Source organism: Mytilus californianus, unplaced genomic scaffold (assembly GCF_021869535.1).
Source record: "Mytilus californianus isolate M0D057914Y unplaced genomic scaffold, xbMytCali1.0.p SCAF_12, whole genome shotgun sequence".
Classification (NCBI taxonomy): domain Eukaryota; kingdom Metazoa; phylum Mollusca; class Bivalvia; order Mytilida; family Mytilidae; genus Mytilus; species Mytilus californianus.
Window position 1 is genome coordinate 9,343,079 of NW_026262604.1, and position 13,354 is coordinate 9,356,432.

The 13,354-nt window shown below is 32.6% G+C and overlaps 1 protein-coding gene across 1 annotated transcript; it reads right to left on the minus strand.

Moving 5' to 3' along the window:
- Positions 1–1,635: 1,635 nt before the first annotated feature.
- LOC127721339 (uncharacterized) lies at positions 1,636–8,181 on the minus strand. Its single transcript, XM_052228094.1, has 4 exons — positions 8,095–8,181; positions 6,796–6,825; positions 3,827–4,255; positions 1,636–1,814 (listed from the first exon to the last, which is right to left on the minus strand). The coding sequence occupies exons 1-4, from the start codon at positions 8,159–8,161 to the stop codon at positions 1,810–1,812; spliced, it is 531 nt and encodes a 176-aa protein (XP_052084054.1). The 5' UTR covers positions 8,162–8,181; the 3' UTR covers positions 1,636–1,809.
- Between the last annotated feature and the right edge of the window lie 5,173 nt (positions 8,182–13,354).

Genomic DNA, 13,354 nt, shown 5'->3' on the forward strand with positions numbered 1-13,354 from the left:
AGGGGAGGGGGGGGGGCATATATAGTATTTATAAAATTTTTGAATAATTTTCCTTGCAGGGTATTCCGTACTTTTTGTTAATACCTTTTTACATTGTTTATTAAAGCCCGTTTGCATACACCTTCGATAATAAATTTTAAAAAAACAAGGTCCACCTTCAATGCAAACGTTTTGTGTAATCAGTTAGTGTGTAATCAGTCAAGTGTTCGACTCTAATCTGACTTAAATCGGGGCTCTCGGTCGTAAACCTTTATGATTGCCAATGGGACAACGATCCACTGAGTAAATATAAAGTGGATATAAGCAATTTTAGGCCATACGACCTTCAGCAACGAGAAAAACTGATACCGTATAGCCGGTTATAAAAGCACCGACATGAAAAATGTGAAACAATTCAAACGAGAAAACTAACGACATAAATTATAACAAAACAAATTACGAAAAACAAATATGACTAACATAAACCAACGACAACCACTGAACTACAGGCTCCTGACTTAGGACGGGAACATAAAGAATGTGGCGTGATTAAACATATTTGTGAGCGTCAAACCCGCCCCTAATATGGGACAGAGGTGTAACAGCACAACATACATGTACTAGGAACACACTGTAAACATCAGTTGCAATGGCTTAACTTAAAAGATTGGTACAAGACACAAAAACAACAAACATAAAACAATAGATACAAAGCACCGATAAAAGATTACTCGCAGTTACTGAAAGCTAGTTCAAGGCCAATTACAACTAATAAATAAGTCATGTTCTCCCAGACTAAAGTATCAATCAGTACACATCCAACGGATTTACTATGAAGACGTCATAAGCAATCTGAGAAACGCATGACTTTGTGCAATGACGAAATATAAGGAGACAGTAAAGACAGGTTGCAGGATCATGAATTCTCATTACTGTACATATATGAAAATTTATATTTTGTTATGTATTAAGGATGTTCGCTACTCTGTTTCAAAATAACAAGCTTTTAAAAAGATTGTTATAAATTGATAGTATATAAATAAAGGAACTAAAAAGGTAGAAAAAATGAAGGGTCCGTGTGCTTGTTTTCGAGATATAAGCCATTGAAAATTTGGCGGGAAATAATTATCTCTATACTTTTCATACATTTAACATTGGAACCCTTTTTCTTTAAAAAATTATGAAAAAATTACAAGGATTTTATAGCATTTTCTAATATGACTTTTTAAACTATATGTAATGAAAAGAAAAGTAGGGGTTAGCGGGGAAAATTTCAAGTTTAATGGCACTAAATGGATAAAACCAGAGGATTCCGAATATCTGGCAAAAATTCAAAACAAGAAGAGCGAACATCCTTAATTATGTTTGCAAAAACTCCTCTCCCTCCCAATCAACTCAGTAAAACCAAATGGTCATTTCCTAACGGAGTATCGTGAAAGATCAGATTGGTGCGACTCTAAAATTTGATATCATCATTTATAAACTTGCAATTTAATCAGATGTTTTCGTATTCGACAGAACAGATTATTACTTGATACATTGATAATTCATGTTTACTTTTATTCAGAACAATGGATAAAAAGAAACAATAAATAAATACAAATAAAACATATTTAAAACAATATAAAACAGTATATACACAGAAGTAACATATACACAGAAGCAACATGTACACAGAAGAAACACAATCGTCAGTATATACACAGAAAAAACATAAATCATTAGTATACACACTGTAGAAACATAAATCGTCAGTTCATACACAGAAGAAACATAATACGTCAGATCACTTTTTGTCTATGTTCATAAATCAAACTTCCATTGATGTGTTTAACCTATAAAAAGACAAACAAGAAAATTGATATATATTATAAATAAATGGTTTAATTCCTTAATTTATGAAAAGTCAAATTCAAAGTCAAAAGATTTTATTGATATAAAATCCAAAATCTGGATTGTCATCAACAAACAAACAAAGAACAAATATTAATCATTACAACCAATAATATATCAATACATAACAAAAAAATATATATATATATATAAAGAGATATATATAAAATCTTGTAATTTTTCGATCCCCCCCCCCCCTTTCTATCTATTTGACTGAGGAGGTACAGTTTTAGATACTAGTAATACAATTTATATAATATATAACATAGAATAAGTTAGTGAACGTCTGTACTTGTACATCTCATTAATACCTTTTATGCAACATTTACTGACATCACAATCATTACTTCGAAATGTGAAATAGAAATTTTCAATGTCCGAAAGATTATTGAAAGATGGTAAAATATCTGAAATATTCTGAAAAAAATTATTCCTCAAAATCATTGAGTTTGGTACATTTTATGGTAAAGTGTAATTTATCTTCAGTGAGAAGTGGGATATAAGCTTATACAGACAGCAACCAAACAACACACATAACGCAGACGTTCAATCTTTCAAATGACTTAAAAGTTACGTTATGATATGAGCTGAGTCGGATAGAAATCGACCTTATGCAAATTAATATCAATACATCTGTTAACCTATTTCGGGTTGAATAAATCTCTACGGAAAGTATGTAACTGTTAGCAAATTGAGTTGTGATAAGAACCCTACAAAACAGAACAACATTCATCTTTTATTTCGTATTTGAATGTTTGAAAATCAACCACAGCCTTATACATGCACATGTGTACATGTACGTGTACTTGCATAAGGTCGATTTCTATCCGATGCAGCTCATATTATGAAATTGTCTGTGAATGAAATGCTAATGTACTAAAGTTCTATTTCACGCAAACTTTGTCATGATATTACTGATTTTCAACTCTTTCAGTCTTGGACAAAAGAATAATCTAATTATCAATAGCATTGTTTGACGCTCAGTATTTTTCTTAATTACGTTGGCCTTTCGTACTGTCGACAAATCAAAATGACATTACTTAAACTTCATCTGGCAAAATTGACGACTTTGAATGACCACTTTCTAATTTTTTGCCACTATTAAGTCTTGTTAAAATATTTGTTACCGGCTGAGCTGGTTTTATTACGAGTAACACGGCGGGTGCCACTCCTGGGGAAGGAATCTTCTACACGATTGAAGCACATGCTAGCAGTTTCAAATAAGATTGATGTCTATGTCTTTCTATTTATAATTTTCTTAATTTCATACCCCGATTATTTTTGTGTTTTGTTTGTCTTTATGTCGTTTTTTTCTGAGCCCCTCACTCAATTCGTTACCTTCTTATTTATTCTTTTTTGATAAAAGAAAGTTCTTCGAACGCACAATTTTCAGTACACGGCTAACACGAATAATTCAGTCGTTATATTCCGCTGCCCTACGATCACTTGCAAGTAAGAGAGATCAAATACGGAGAGGACTGAATTATTAGGGTTAGTACACGGTAAATAAAACACGCCCATAATACCGGCTATAAGTATGGAAGATACATTAGGATCGGTGTTCTCGATTACCATTAAAATCAATTGTCTTGGCTATCGTATACAGTAGATTTTCGTCTGCCTTTCGATTACCATTACATATTGCATCTGCGTTACCGTAAGCCATCACACGGTGTGTAAAAATACCATTGATTTATCACTGAATTAGAGATCAGCATCAGGGTTTGATTTTTTTGCCATTCATTTTAAAAGTAATATTCATCGAGTTTCAACCGTCCTTCATACTTCGACAGGTGTTCTATCAAGTTGTATGACACGTGGGACACTTGTGAAACAATAACTCGATAAATATTTCCGACATTACAATGAGTATGTTTGGTCTTTGATCGGATAACTAACTTTCAAAGGTATAGTTATACTGTTTTTTTTGTTTGATTTTTATTGGAAAACTTACCAAAAATATTTGAATTACGCAAACATAAATGATGACAGTTCCAACTGGAACTGATGTCTTCATGGCCAACAACATCTTCATCATCATTTAACTCTTGTGAACTTTGGTCTGAACTTTCTAGACTGGAATCCGACCCTTCAGTTACAGACATATAATGTGTGGTACCAGATCGTGAACGTAAAATATCAGATAAGGTTGTTTTATGATTTGGTTTATTTGTGACCTCAATGTTTTCCTCATTGTTAATTTTGCTTCCCGTCTCCTTGCGTTTTTTTTCCGAGACTAAACTATCAGTTTCTATTCCCGCGGGAACTAGTTCCAATGACTTGCCCGATCGTCTCACTCTATGGAACAACGAGCTTGAATCCTGGTTGTTTAATTGACAACCATTTAAACAATTTATAAAGCTTTCCAAGCTTCGATCTTCATCTGAAAGAAAACAAAAGAACACTTAAGTATCATATGGTCAATTTAAAGCAAAATTCGTTTATAGTGTATAAATGCAGTATTACGATCCATATCAATCATACAAACAAAAATGATAATACGTAAACTGGAAGTCGTTATAAGAATAATTACATTACATGTATGTTTCATAAGAATCCGTACTTTCGATTGGCTGACAATAATCGCGAGGCATTCTAAATTTGAATTTCATTTCCCAATAAAAGATGCCACATTCATGACTGTTCGTGCTTCCAATGAATAGAAAAACAAACGGATAGTTTGATATAACTCGTAATGTTTTGTTTGTAGCATAAACATATTATGATTATAAGAAATGAATACATCTTTTTATAATTTTATAGGGTTGTAAAAGCGTTGATCATGCGCACATTTTTTCTATGAAATATGAATCGGTCAACGCTTTTACACCTTAATAAAATTACAAAAAGAAGCAATCATTTCTTTATTGAAGATCGATCTGTACGTGAAATGTAACTTCAATATGTTTTTCGACACGAGTTACAGTTGTTTGTAAATGGTATACATGTGACTAAACTATCGAACAGCTTGAATTGCTTTTCCATCGGTTTCATCAGTTAAAACGAGAGTCAAACAATTAACACTTTTTTACGAGCTGAAAAGTTGTATAATGGTTTTCATAATCCTACTCAAATTCAAACCCCCAATCCGATCCATTCCGGAAAAATCATGATATGAGCTGCATCGAATAGAAATCGACCTTATGCAAGTACACGTACATGTACACATGTGCATGTATAAGGCTGTGGTTGATTTTCAAACATTCAAATACGAAATAAAAGATGAATGTTGTTCTGTTTTGTAGGGTTCTTATTACAACTCAATTTGCTAACAGTTACATACTTTCCGTAGAGATTTGTTCAACCCGAAATAGGTTAACAGATGTATTGATATTAATTTGCATAAGGTCGATTTCTATCCGACTCAGCTCATATTACATAAAAATAATCCATTTGATTACCGAAACGTTTATTAGTGCGGATACAAAATTTAATTGTAAAACCAAAGGAGAAGGTCCGGTAAGGGCTAGTTTTGGCCTAATATTCGAAGTACATCTAATGAAAGATTTTTGACATTTTTTAAACACTTAAGTGTCTACTTCAGTCGATTCAATTAGTTTATGTAAACGATTTGGACTGATTTGGTCATTAAAGACGCTCAAATTCAAGCTTAAATATGCAAAATATATCAAATATGCCATAAAACGTCACTTTTCAGATGGTTTTTGTCTTAAATGTAAGTGGCCGCATTCGTGTTCAGTCTCAACCTTTATATATGTTATGTATTATCATCAAATACAACATATATTTAAATATTAAGACTGAACACAAATGCGGCCACTTCCATTTTAGACAAAAACCGTCTTAAAATTAGTACAAATGCTAAAATTTTGAAGATTTCAGTAATATTGCATGAATTTATGATGCTATTTCCTGATGCATGTGCAATTTTATTGTCCAAAACAGCCCATTTATGGAACAGAAGTATTTTACTTTCCAATAAATAGCTAAAAGTTTACATTTTAACACATTTGTAAAAATGCTATATTTTGGGGCAAAAAGGGGTCTTACCGGGCTTACTCCTTTTGTCATTAGAATTTTTGTTCGATTTCACGCCGAGGAAAGGGTAATTTGAATTAACTGATTGCGAAAAAGTAGATGTATCCCTTCCCTTCTTTGTGTCATCTATCTATAATAATAATTACCACGTTTTAATTTATCATTTTTATTATTGTCTTTGTTTTTCGTTGCAGGTCTAATATGGCTGGGTGGGTGATGAAGTCTTGAATCTCTATTATCTTAAAATATGTAAATATTATAAGCATCTTAATGAGAAGTTCATTAGAACGATATACGAGACTCTAAATAAAGGCAACAGTAGTATACCGCTGTTCGAAACTCATAAATCGATAGAGATAAAAACAAATCCGGGTTACAAACTAAAACTGAGGGAAACGCATCAAATATAAGAGAACAACGACACAACAAAAACACAACATTAAAATGTAACACACACAGAAACGAACTATAATATAACAATGGCCATTTTCCTGACTTGGTACAGGAAATTTTAAGAAAAAAATGGTGGGTTGAACCTGGTTTTGTGGCATGCCAAAACTCCCGCTTTTATGGCAACGTCAAACACAACACCAAAACGACAACATCACATGACAGGACCACAATACAAATAAATGGGAGAACATATAGGACAAAGAAACACACGAATAATAGCTAGCAGAAGGTACTAGGCGTAAAATTCAATACGCCAGACGTGCGTCTCGGCCACTCAAGACCAACCAGTGACGCTCAGATAAAAAAAGTTTGAAAGCCAAAACAAGTACAAAGCTGAAGAGCACCGAGGACCAAAACTTCCTAAAAGCACTTCTAAAACTTATTTATGACTTATAACTGCTGAGGTGAGACAAGCTTTTTTGAAAGCATCTTCTTGTACGAAAAAAGGAGAGGAATAATATATACACTTACGTGTTCCATGTTCATGAATTTTAAACCCATCTGCAAAAAAAAGAATATCAATATTAAAAGAATCCTAGTAGTTTTAAATACAATCAGTGAAAATATACAGCTGAAATTTCATCATTTGATTTTCAATAAAGATTTTAGAGTTTGAAACACAATTGCTTACAAATTGACAAGAATACGAAAAACGAGATATATTGTGGATTCATTTATATTCATGGATACCCATTTTTGTGGATTGAGGAAACATTGCATTTTCGTTGATATTTGATTTTGTGGTTTTGTCAAAATCTGCAAAAAAACTTATAAAGTTGAACATTTAAATTCGTCGTTTTACCTATGCCCCCGAAATCCACGAAAATTGGTATTACACGAATAATAATGAATCCACATCAGGAGAAATTTTCCAGGGGATTAGTAAAATTCAAGTTTGAAAATAATAGAAAATCTAAAATTTGCAAAACATTTCAAAATTATTTTTTTTGTAAAATATGTTACAATAAGATAATACTGATATGCAAAACATGTCCTATATCAAAATACAATATTCAAATGAATAAGCTAAAACCTAGTGTCTTTAAAGACAAATGTGCAACTAAAATGGGCGTGTGCAATATTTTTTTTTTTAATAATTTGGAAAGTTTCAAGATCTGTAAAGGATTTGATTGCAAAATATATGGTCTATTTTTTTATTGACTAAAATATGAAGATTTTTTTTCTATGTTAGGGGGAGGGATGAGAGAAAAAACCAAGTAAACCCCACTGCATATTAATCGGCCTGTTCAAAGTCCGAAAAATCGCCAGAGGTTGTCTGGTGTCATATCTTAACGTTTTTTTTTTGTTCTCTTCAATATGTGTGTAAAATAATTCTGTGAAGTTTTAAGATCAGAATTGGAGGAGTGCCAGATTCAGGTGGGGCGTATAGGAAGCCCTTTTTGATAAAAAAAATCATTTATTCACTAATTTAATTGTGTTTTAACCATGATTACGAAAAATTACCCCCCCCCCCCCCCCCCCCCCCCCCCTCCCCTTTTTAACTCATCGAATCGCCAATGTGTTATAGTGTTTTAAATATATATATATATATATATTAAAAAAAACTACTGACACCAAATTAGTACACAGTTTCCTCCACCTGACAGTTATCAGCCGAGTATGAAAGTATACTTCCCAGCCCAGGGAATTTGTTTGATTGGCACTATAAACGTTACCATATTTGATGTGTGAATAGACAACCCTGGAAAAAATAAAATTGCAAAATATTCTTTAAAATGCTATTTTCTAAAGAAAAGAAACCCTACTTACCTACAAGCATATAATCAAAACAAAGAAAGAACGAGAATCCGGACACAGTTAAATATGAGATATACATGATTAGATCTGACTTTTCGGTCTTTTGAAAATTTCGGGGTAGATTTCTGCTTTTTAATAGTGATAACATGCGTGACCTTGACCGTTAAAACCCGGTTTCTGGTCATAATATTGACTCATGTGATAATATATGATTGAATTATTGAGTTTAGGGGGTTACCAGGATAATTTGCAACAATAAATCAAAGGTTCTTGATATTGACCTCGGTTAAATTAACAGGGGTACTTGAGGGGTAAACAAAATGACCTATTATAAAGAACAATATCTGGGGCAATTATTTTCCTTATTTGCACAAACATTTTTCACAAAAAAAAAAGAAAAGTGAGGAAACAATAAACCTTTAAATAATAATTTATGAATTCGCATTGTTGAAAACGTAAAATGCTGTTTGTAGCCATTTATAGAGTTTTTTCAATCGTATTTTGTAAGATGCTGTTTGAAGCCATTTATAGATTTTTTTCACTCGTATTTTGTAAGATTTCCGTATAAGAGGAAGAACCGAGTTGCAATATATCAAGAAAGAATTGTTATACATAAATTTGCACTTATAGGTATTTCTGCATGATTTTTTTCATTTGTATCAGTTTCCATTTCAATCATTTTGCTACATTTTAGATTTTTAAAGGTCATATTGATACGTTTTACTTATCACGAAATAAAATTATATACTTATAAAATAAATGGTGGGTTAAACGAATTAGGGGAGGGGGGCAAAGTAATGATTTCCCTTTAAATTCGTAAAAATAAATGATAATTCTTATATTATAACTTTAATTTATGCTAACGCAATTAATATTCTAGTAAACCATCATTTATTTAGTTAACATGAATACCCAGGGGTTTTGGGTTTGTTGCTTGTAGCGAAACGTTGCTAGACGAAAACATTTTTGCGTATTTTGCAATGCAACGGTGACTGTCTTTTATTTCCTTCCCAAAAGTCAGGGGGGAGGGGGTGTTGTTGTTACATGCTCCCTTCACCTGCCCCTGATTAAAATTTTTTTAATAGAAAACCGCAAAGTCCTTATTAAAAATTCGATCTGAAAAAAAAAATGAATTTGGTCACAAGACTTTCCATAATGCATGACGAAGCAGTACAACGACCCTGAATCATGGTCACATGACAAGCCATAATTTTACATTTCAAGTGCCGTAGCAAAACGTGAATCAACAGTAAGTTTGAACCATATTTTCCTTCAATGCCAAAAATAAATTATGTTTTGGTGCCAGTTTCGAACCTGAGGCTCTTGTCACAAAAAATCGTACGACAAAAATATATCGTAAGTTATACTGAAATGTTCATGTCATACGAGTATTTTTTCTCTTAGATTTTTGATCGCTGTAATGAGTACGCACGTCTGGGTACTTTAATTATTGACATAGTTATGCTGAATGGTATGATTGCCAATGAGATAACTATCCAACAGAGACCAAAATGACGTGGATGTAAGCAACTAAAGGCCACCGTATGGTCTTCAACAATGAGCAAAATGAGAATAGCATAGAAAATATGCAAAGTAATAAAATCTTAGAATTAATTGGAAGATATTCTTTTCTTTATATCTCTGTTATTGATGACTCTAAGTAATATTTTCCTCCTGTAAATGGAATATAACGCACAGAAAATACCGAACTAGATTTTTTGTAATCGAACATTTACCGGAAGTTATTTTTCCATGCCGGAAGTTGAAATTCCCAAAACAAGTATATATGGTCGGAGACAAATTGGCGTTTTATTTTTATCTTTGTGATTTTCATTTTTAAAAAAGTCGGTGGTAAAATGAAGGTCGGGTAACGGGAAACATATTATTGTTTAAATTAAATCCAGATTTAAAATTTAAAATGTTGTCCAGCCTAATTCCGATTTTTTTTAGATCTTCATTTTTAGAAAAGAGCTACATCATTCTCCCTGTCTGATTCATAACATTTTCGTCATAAGTTTTAATAGTTTCACCATGAGACATTCATTTTAAATGGTGTTTTTTAAATGATAATTACAATCAATTTAAATACATTTTATTGCTATTAAATGTCTAACAAAATAAATATGATGACGAAATCCTTTAAAGTTTTATTTTTCAAACATAAGAAATACACCATTTTTAGCTTTATCAGATTACAAACCATGTTTTAATCACAACCAAAGTATTGTTTTTCCATATTAATATCCAAAATCATAATAAATAGTGAAAGTCTTGCATGGAGATTGTCTTTGTTAAGGAAAACAAATGTTTAGAAAAAATGAAACACATAATATTTTGAAAGAAAATACGAGAGCAAAATGTTCAATTGAATAATTTCAGAAACTAGAAAAAAAAACGACGTGTTTAGTTGATCGAAGCACGTTTTGCATGTTCATACTACAAATATGAGCACGGTCATCGCTTTTATACAACCATGGAAAACTACAAAAAGAAGCATCAAATTCTTATCATTACATATTAATGGTAAAACCAGAAAATCAAACTTTTCGTTTTTATTCCAATACATGCCATTTTTATAACGTTGTTATATGGAGAGCACGTGTACCATTGCTAATACACTTTATTGGGACATAAAACATCACTTTGGAACACCACGTGATTGTTGTCTACCAACAGAAATGCTAGAATAATTATAATACAGCAATGTAATGTAATTATATGCCCCGAAAAAGCATTTTTATGTTAAAGATTGCTACTTTTAATAAAAATATAGGCCTATAATTCAATTGATTGATTGTTCTCTGTCCATTGTCAAATATTCAAGTCATGCGAAGTAATTTCACTTTATATGGCGAAGTCAAAAATGAATCAATCAAAAAATATTCTGAATTTGGAAAAACCGTCCAACTAATATGATAACATCAGATTTTCTTCATAGATGAAAAGTCTTACACACGAATTACAATCCTCTCTCGCACATTTCATTAAAGATATAGACCGGTTGTAATCTGCTATTTCACAACCCAAAATAGCGGAAGACTCATATTTGCCTCAATTAAATTAGGTAGGTATTGCAAAGCTGGTCAGACGGATTAAAGGGTGAAAATTTGGAAAGCCACTTAAAAATGTTAGACAGGAGCGTGTCTTTTGCTTACAAAAGCTAACCCACGGCACCAAAACTAACCCACGGCACCTAAACTAACCCACGGTCCCTAAACTAACCCACGTTCCCTAAACTAACTCACTGTCGATAAACTTACTCACGGTCCCTAAACTAACCCACGGCCCCCTAATAGAGTTATTGCAAGGATGTTATAAGTGCAGAAAGTGTGAAGAGTTATTGCAAGGATTTTATTCAGTGCAGAAAGTGTGAAGAGTTATTGCAAAGAGTTTATTAAGTGCATAAAGTGTGAAGAGTTGCTGCAAGGATTTTATTAATTGCAGAAAGTGTGAATTGTTATTGCAAGGATTTTATTAAGTGAGGAAAGTGTGTTATTGCAAGGATTTTATTAAGTGAGGAAAGTGTGTTATTGCAAGGATTTTATTAAAAGCAGAAAGTGTGAATAGTTATAACAAGGATTTTATTAAGTGCAGAAAGTGTAAAGAGTTATTGCAAGGATTTTATTAAGTGCAGAAAGTGTGAAGAGTTATTGCAAGGATTTTATTAATTGCAGAAAGTGTGAAGAGTTATTGCCAGGATTTTATTAAGTGCAGAAAGTGTGTTATTGGAAGGATTTTATTAAAAGCAGAAAGTGTGAAGAGTTATTACAAGGATTCTGTTAAGTGCAGAAAGTGTGACACTCTAATAACACGGGACATCGGTGTTTATATATGCCCCGAATATCCAAACAGACGCTTCCTCAACACGGTTCTGATTGACTTACAAGAGAAGTCTGTATGGTCATATTTCTATACCCAAGTTAGTCCTTTGGTTTCCGATCATTCGAGGACCAAGATGGACGTCAAGACTAGCGTTGACCACGCTATAAAGAACTACTTTTGAGTGCATCTGTATCGTTGTAATAAAAAGGTCACGTTATGTTATCAAGATTATATCTGAAAATATTGATAACAGTGAAACCTTGACTTTCAATTTGTCCACTTTCCCCATATCAGTACATGTGTATTGATAAAAAGTCTGAAAAATCTAATGTTGGGATGCGGGGGAATAGTTAGCTTAATTTGTGGTGTCGTTGTTACGTGTTCCGTTGTAAAGTTTTACATCATCTGTAAATTTTGAAATACTACCCACTTGTTAAACGACTGAAGACGTTCACTTGTTCATTATCTTATAAATCTTCGTGAGCTTAAGTACTTTCAATGAAATTTACATCATGGAATGATTCTTTGATCGTAGGTACTTGAACAATTTGATAATGAAACGTATAAAATACAATATGACCATTACTGGGAAAGGAAAATGAATACTAATAGTACTTTAGGTACAAAGTCTCATCAAAATGCATCAGATACACCTGAAATGACCGAATTACGGTGTGCACAAATGTTTGGTTAAATGATACTAGGATCCTTTTACTTTTCTTGATCTTCAATTGAAATTAACATAATCATTTTCTTCATTATCTCAAGAAAAGATATTGAAATTGAGACACTAGATTCCACCCAAAATTTTATTTCACAATGCTGTAAAGTAAAGAGGATTTTGCAGCATCTTCATTCGGCACACTTCGGCAGATCCGGTACTCTGCATTCGACACGTCTCGGCAGATTCCGGAAACTCTAAGGTACTGAAATCTGCCGAGATGTGCCGAATGACGGTATCGTAACATTAAAACAATGACGCAGTATAGCAGTCTGCTTTCGATTTTATAATTAAGTGTTATATTTCCTAAGATAAAATTGAGAATGGAAATGGGGAATGTGTCAAAGAGACAACAACCCGACCAAAGAGCAGAAAACAGCCCATAAGAGTCGCGTTGTCCATCATTTTAAAATCAAAAGAGACATCTGGTATTGTTTTCACGAATAGTATAGTAACTAACCCAAGTCTAAGACAAAGTTTAAGTCAAATCAGAAAGTCATGTAAAAGTATCATTGTTAGCCGGACATCAATAGAGCTTGACCGGCATTTTGTATAGACATTTGTCAGTTGTTAAATTAACCGTATCAAGATGTATTTTGGGGTTTAGTGTTGTTGGATTGCTGTCTTATAGACGTTTATAACACATCTCATTTTATTCATATCCAGTCTGATATGATAGGTCGAAATCGTAACTTTTAAATTTCTCTCCTAAATCGATTTTTCTCAAGA

Excerpts from the sequence above, each read along its gene's own strand:
- LOC127721339 (XM_052228094.1), bottom strand. The coding sequence starts at position 8,161 with ATGTATATCTCATATTTAACTGTGTCCGGATTCTCGTTCTTTCTTTGT. Across the intron at positions 6,826-8,094 it reads TTTTGATTATATGCTTGTAG|ATGGGTTTAAAATTCATGAA; the intron begins GTAAGTAGGGTT and ends TTTTTTTTGCAG. Across the intron at positions 4,256-6,795 it reads AATTCATGAACATGGAACAC|ATGAAGATCGAAGCTTGGAA; the intron begins GTAAGTGTATAT and ends GTTTTCTTTCAG.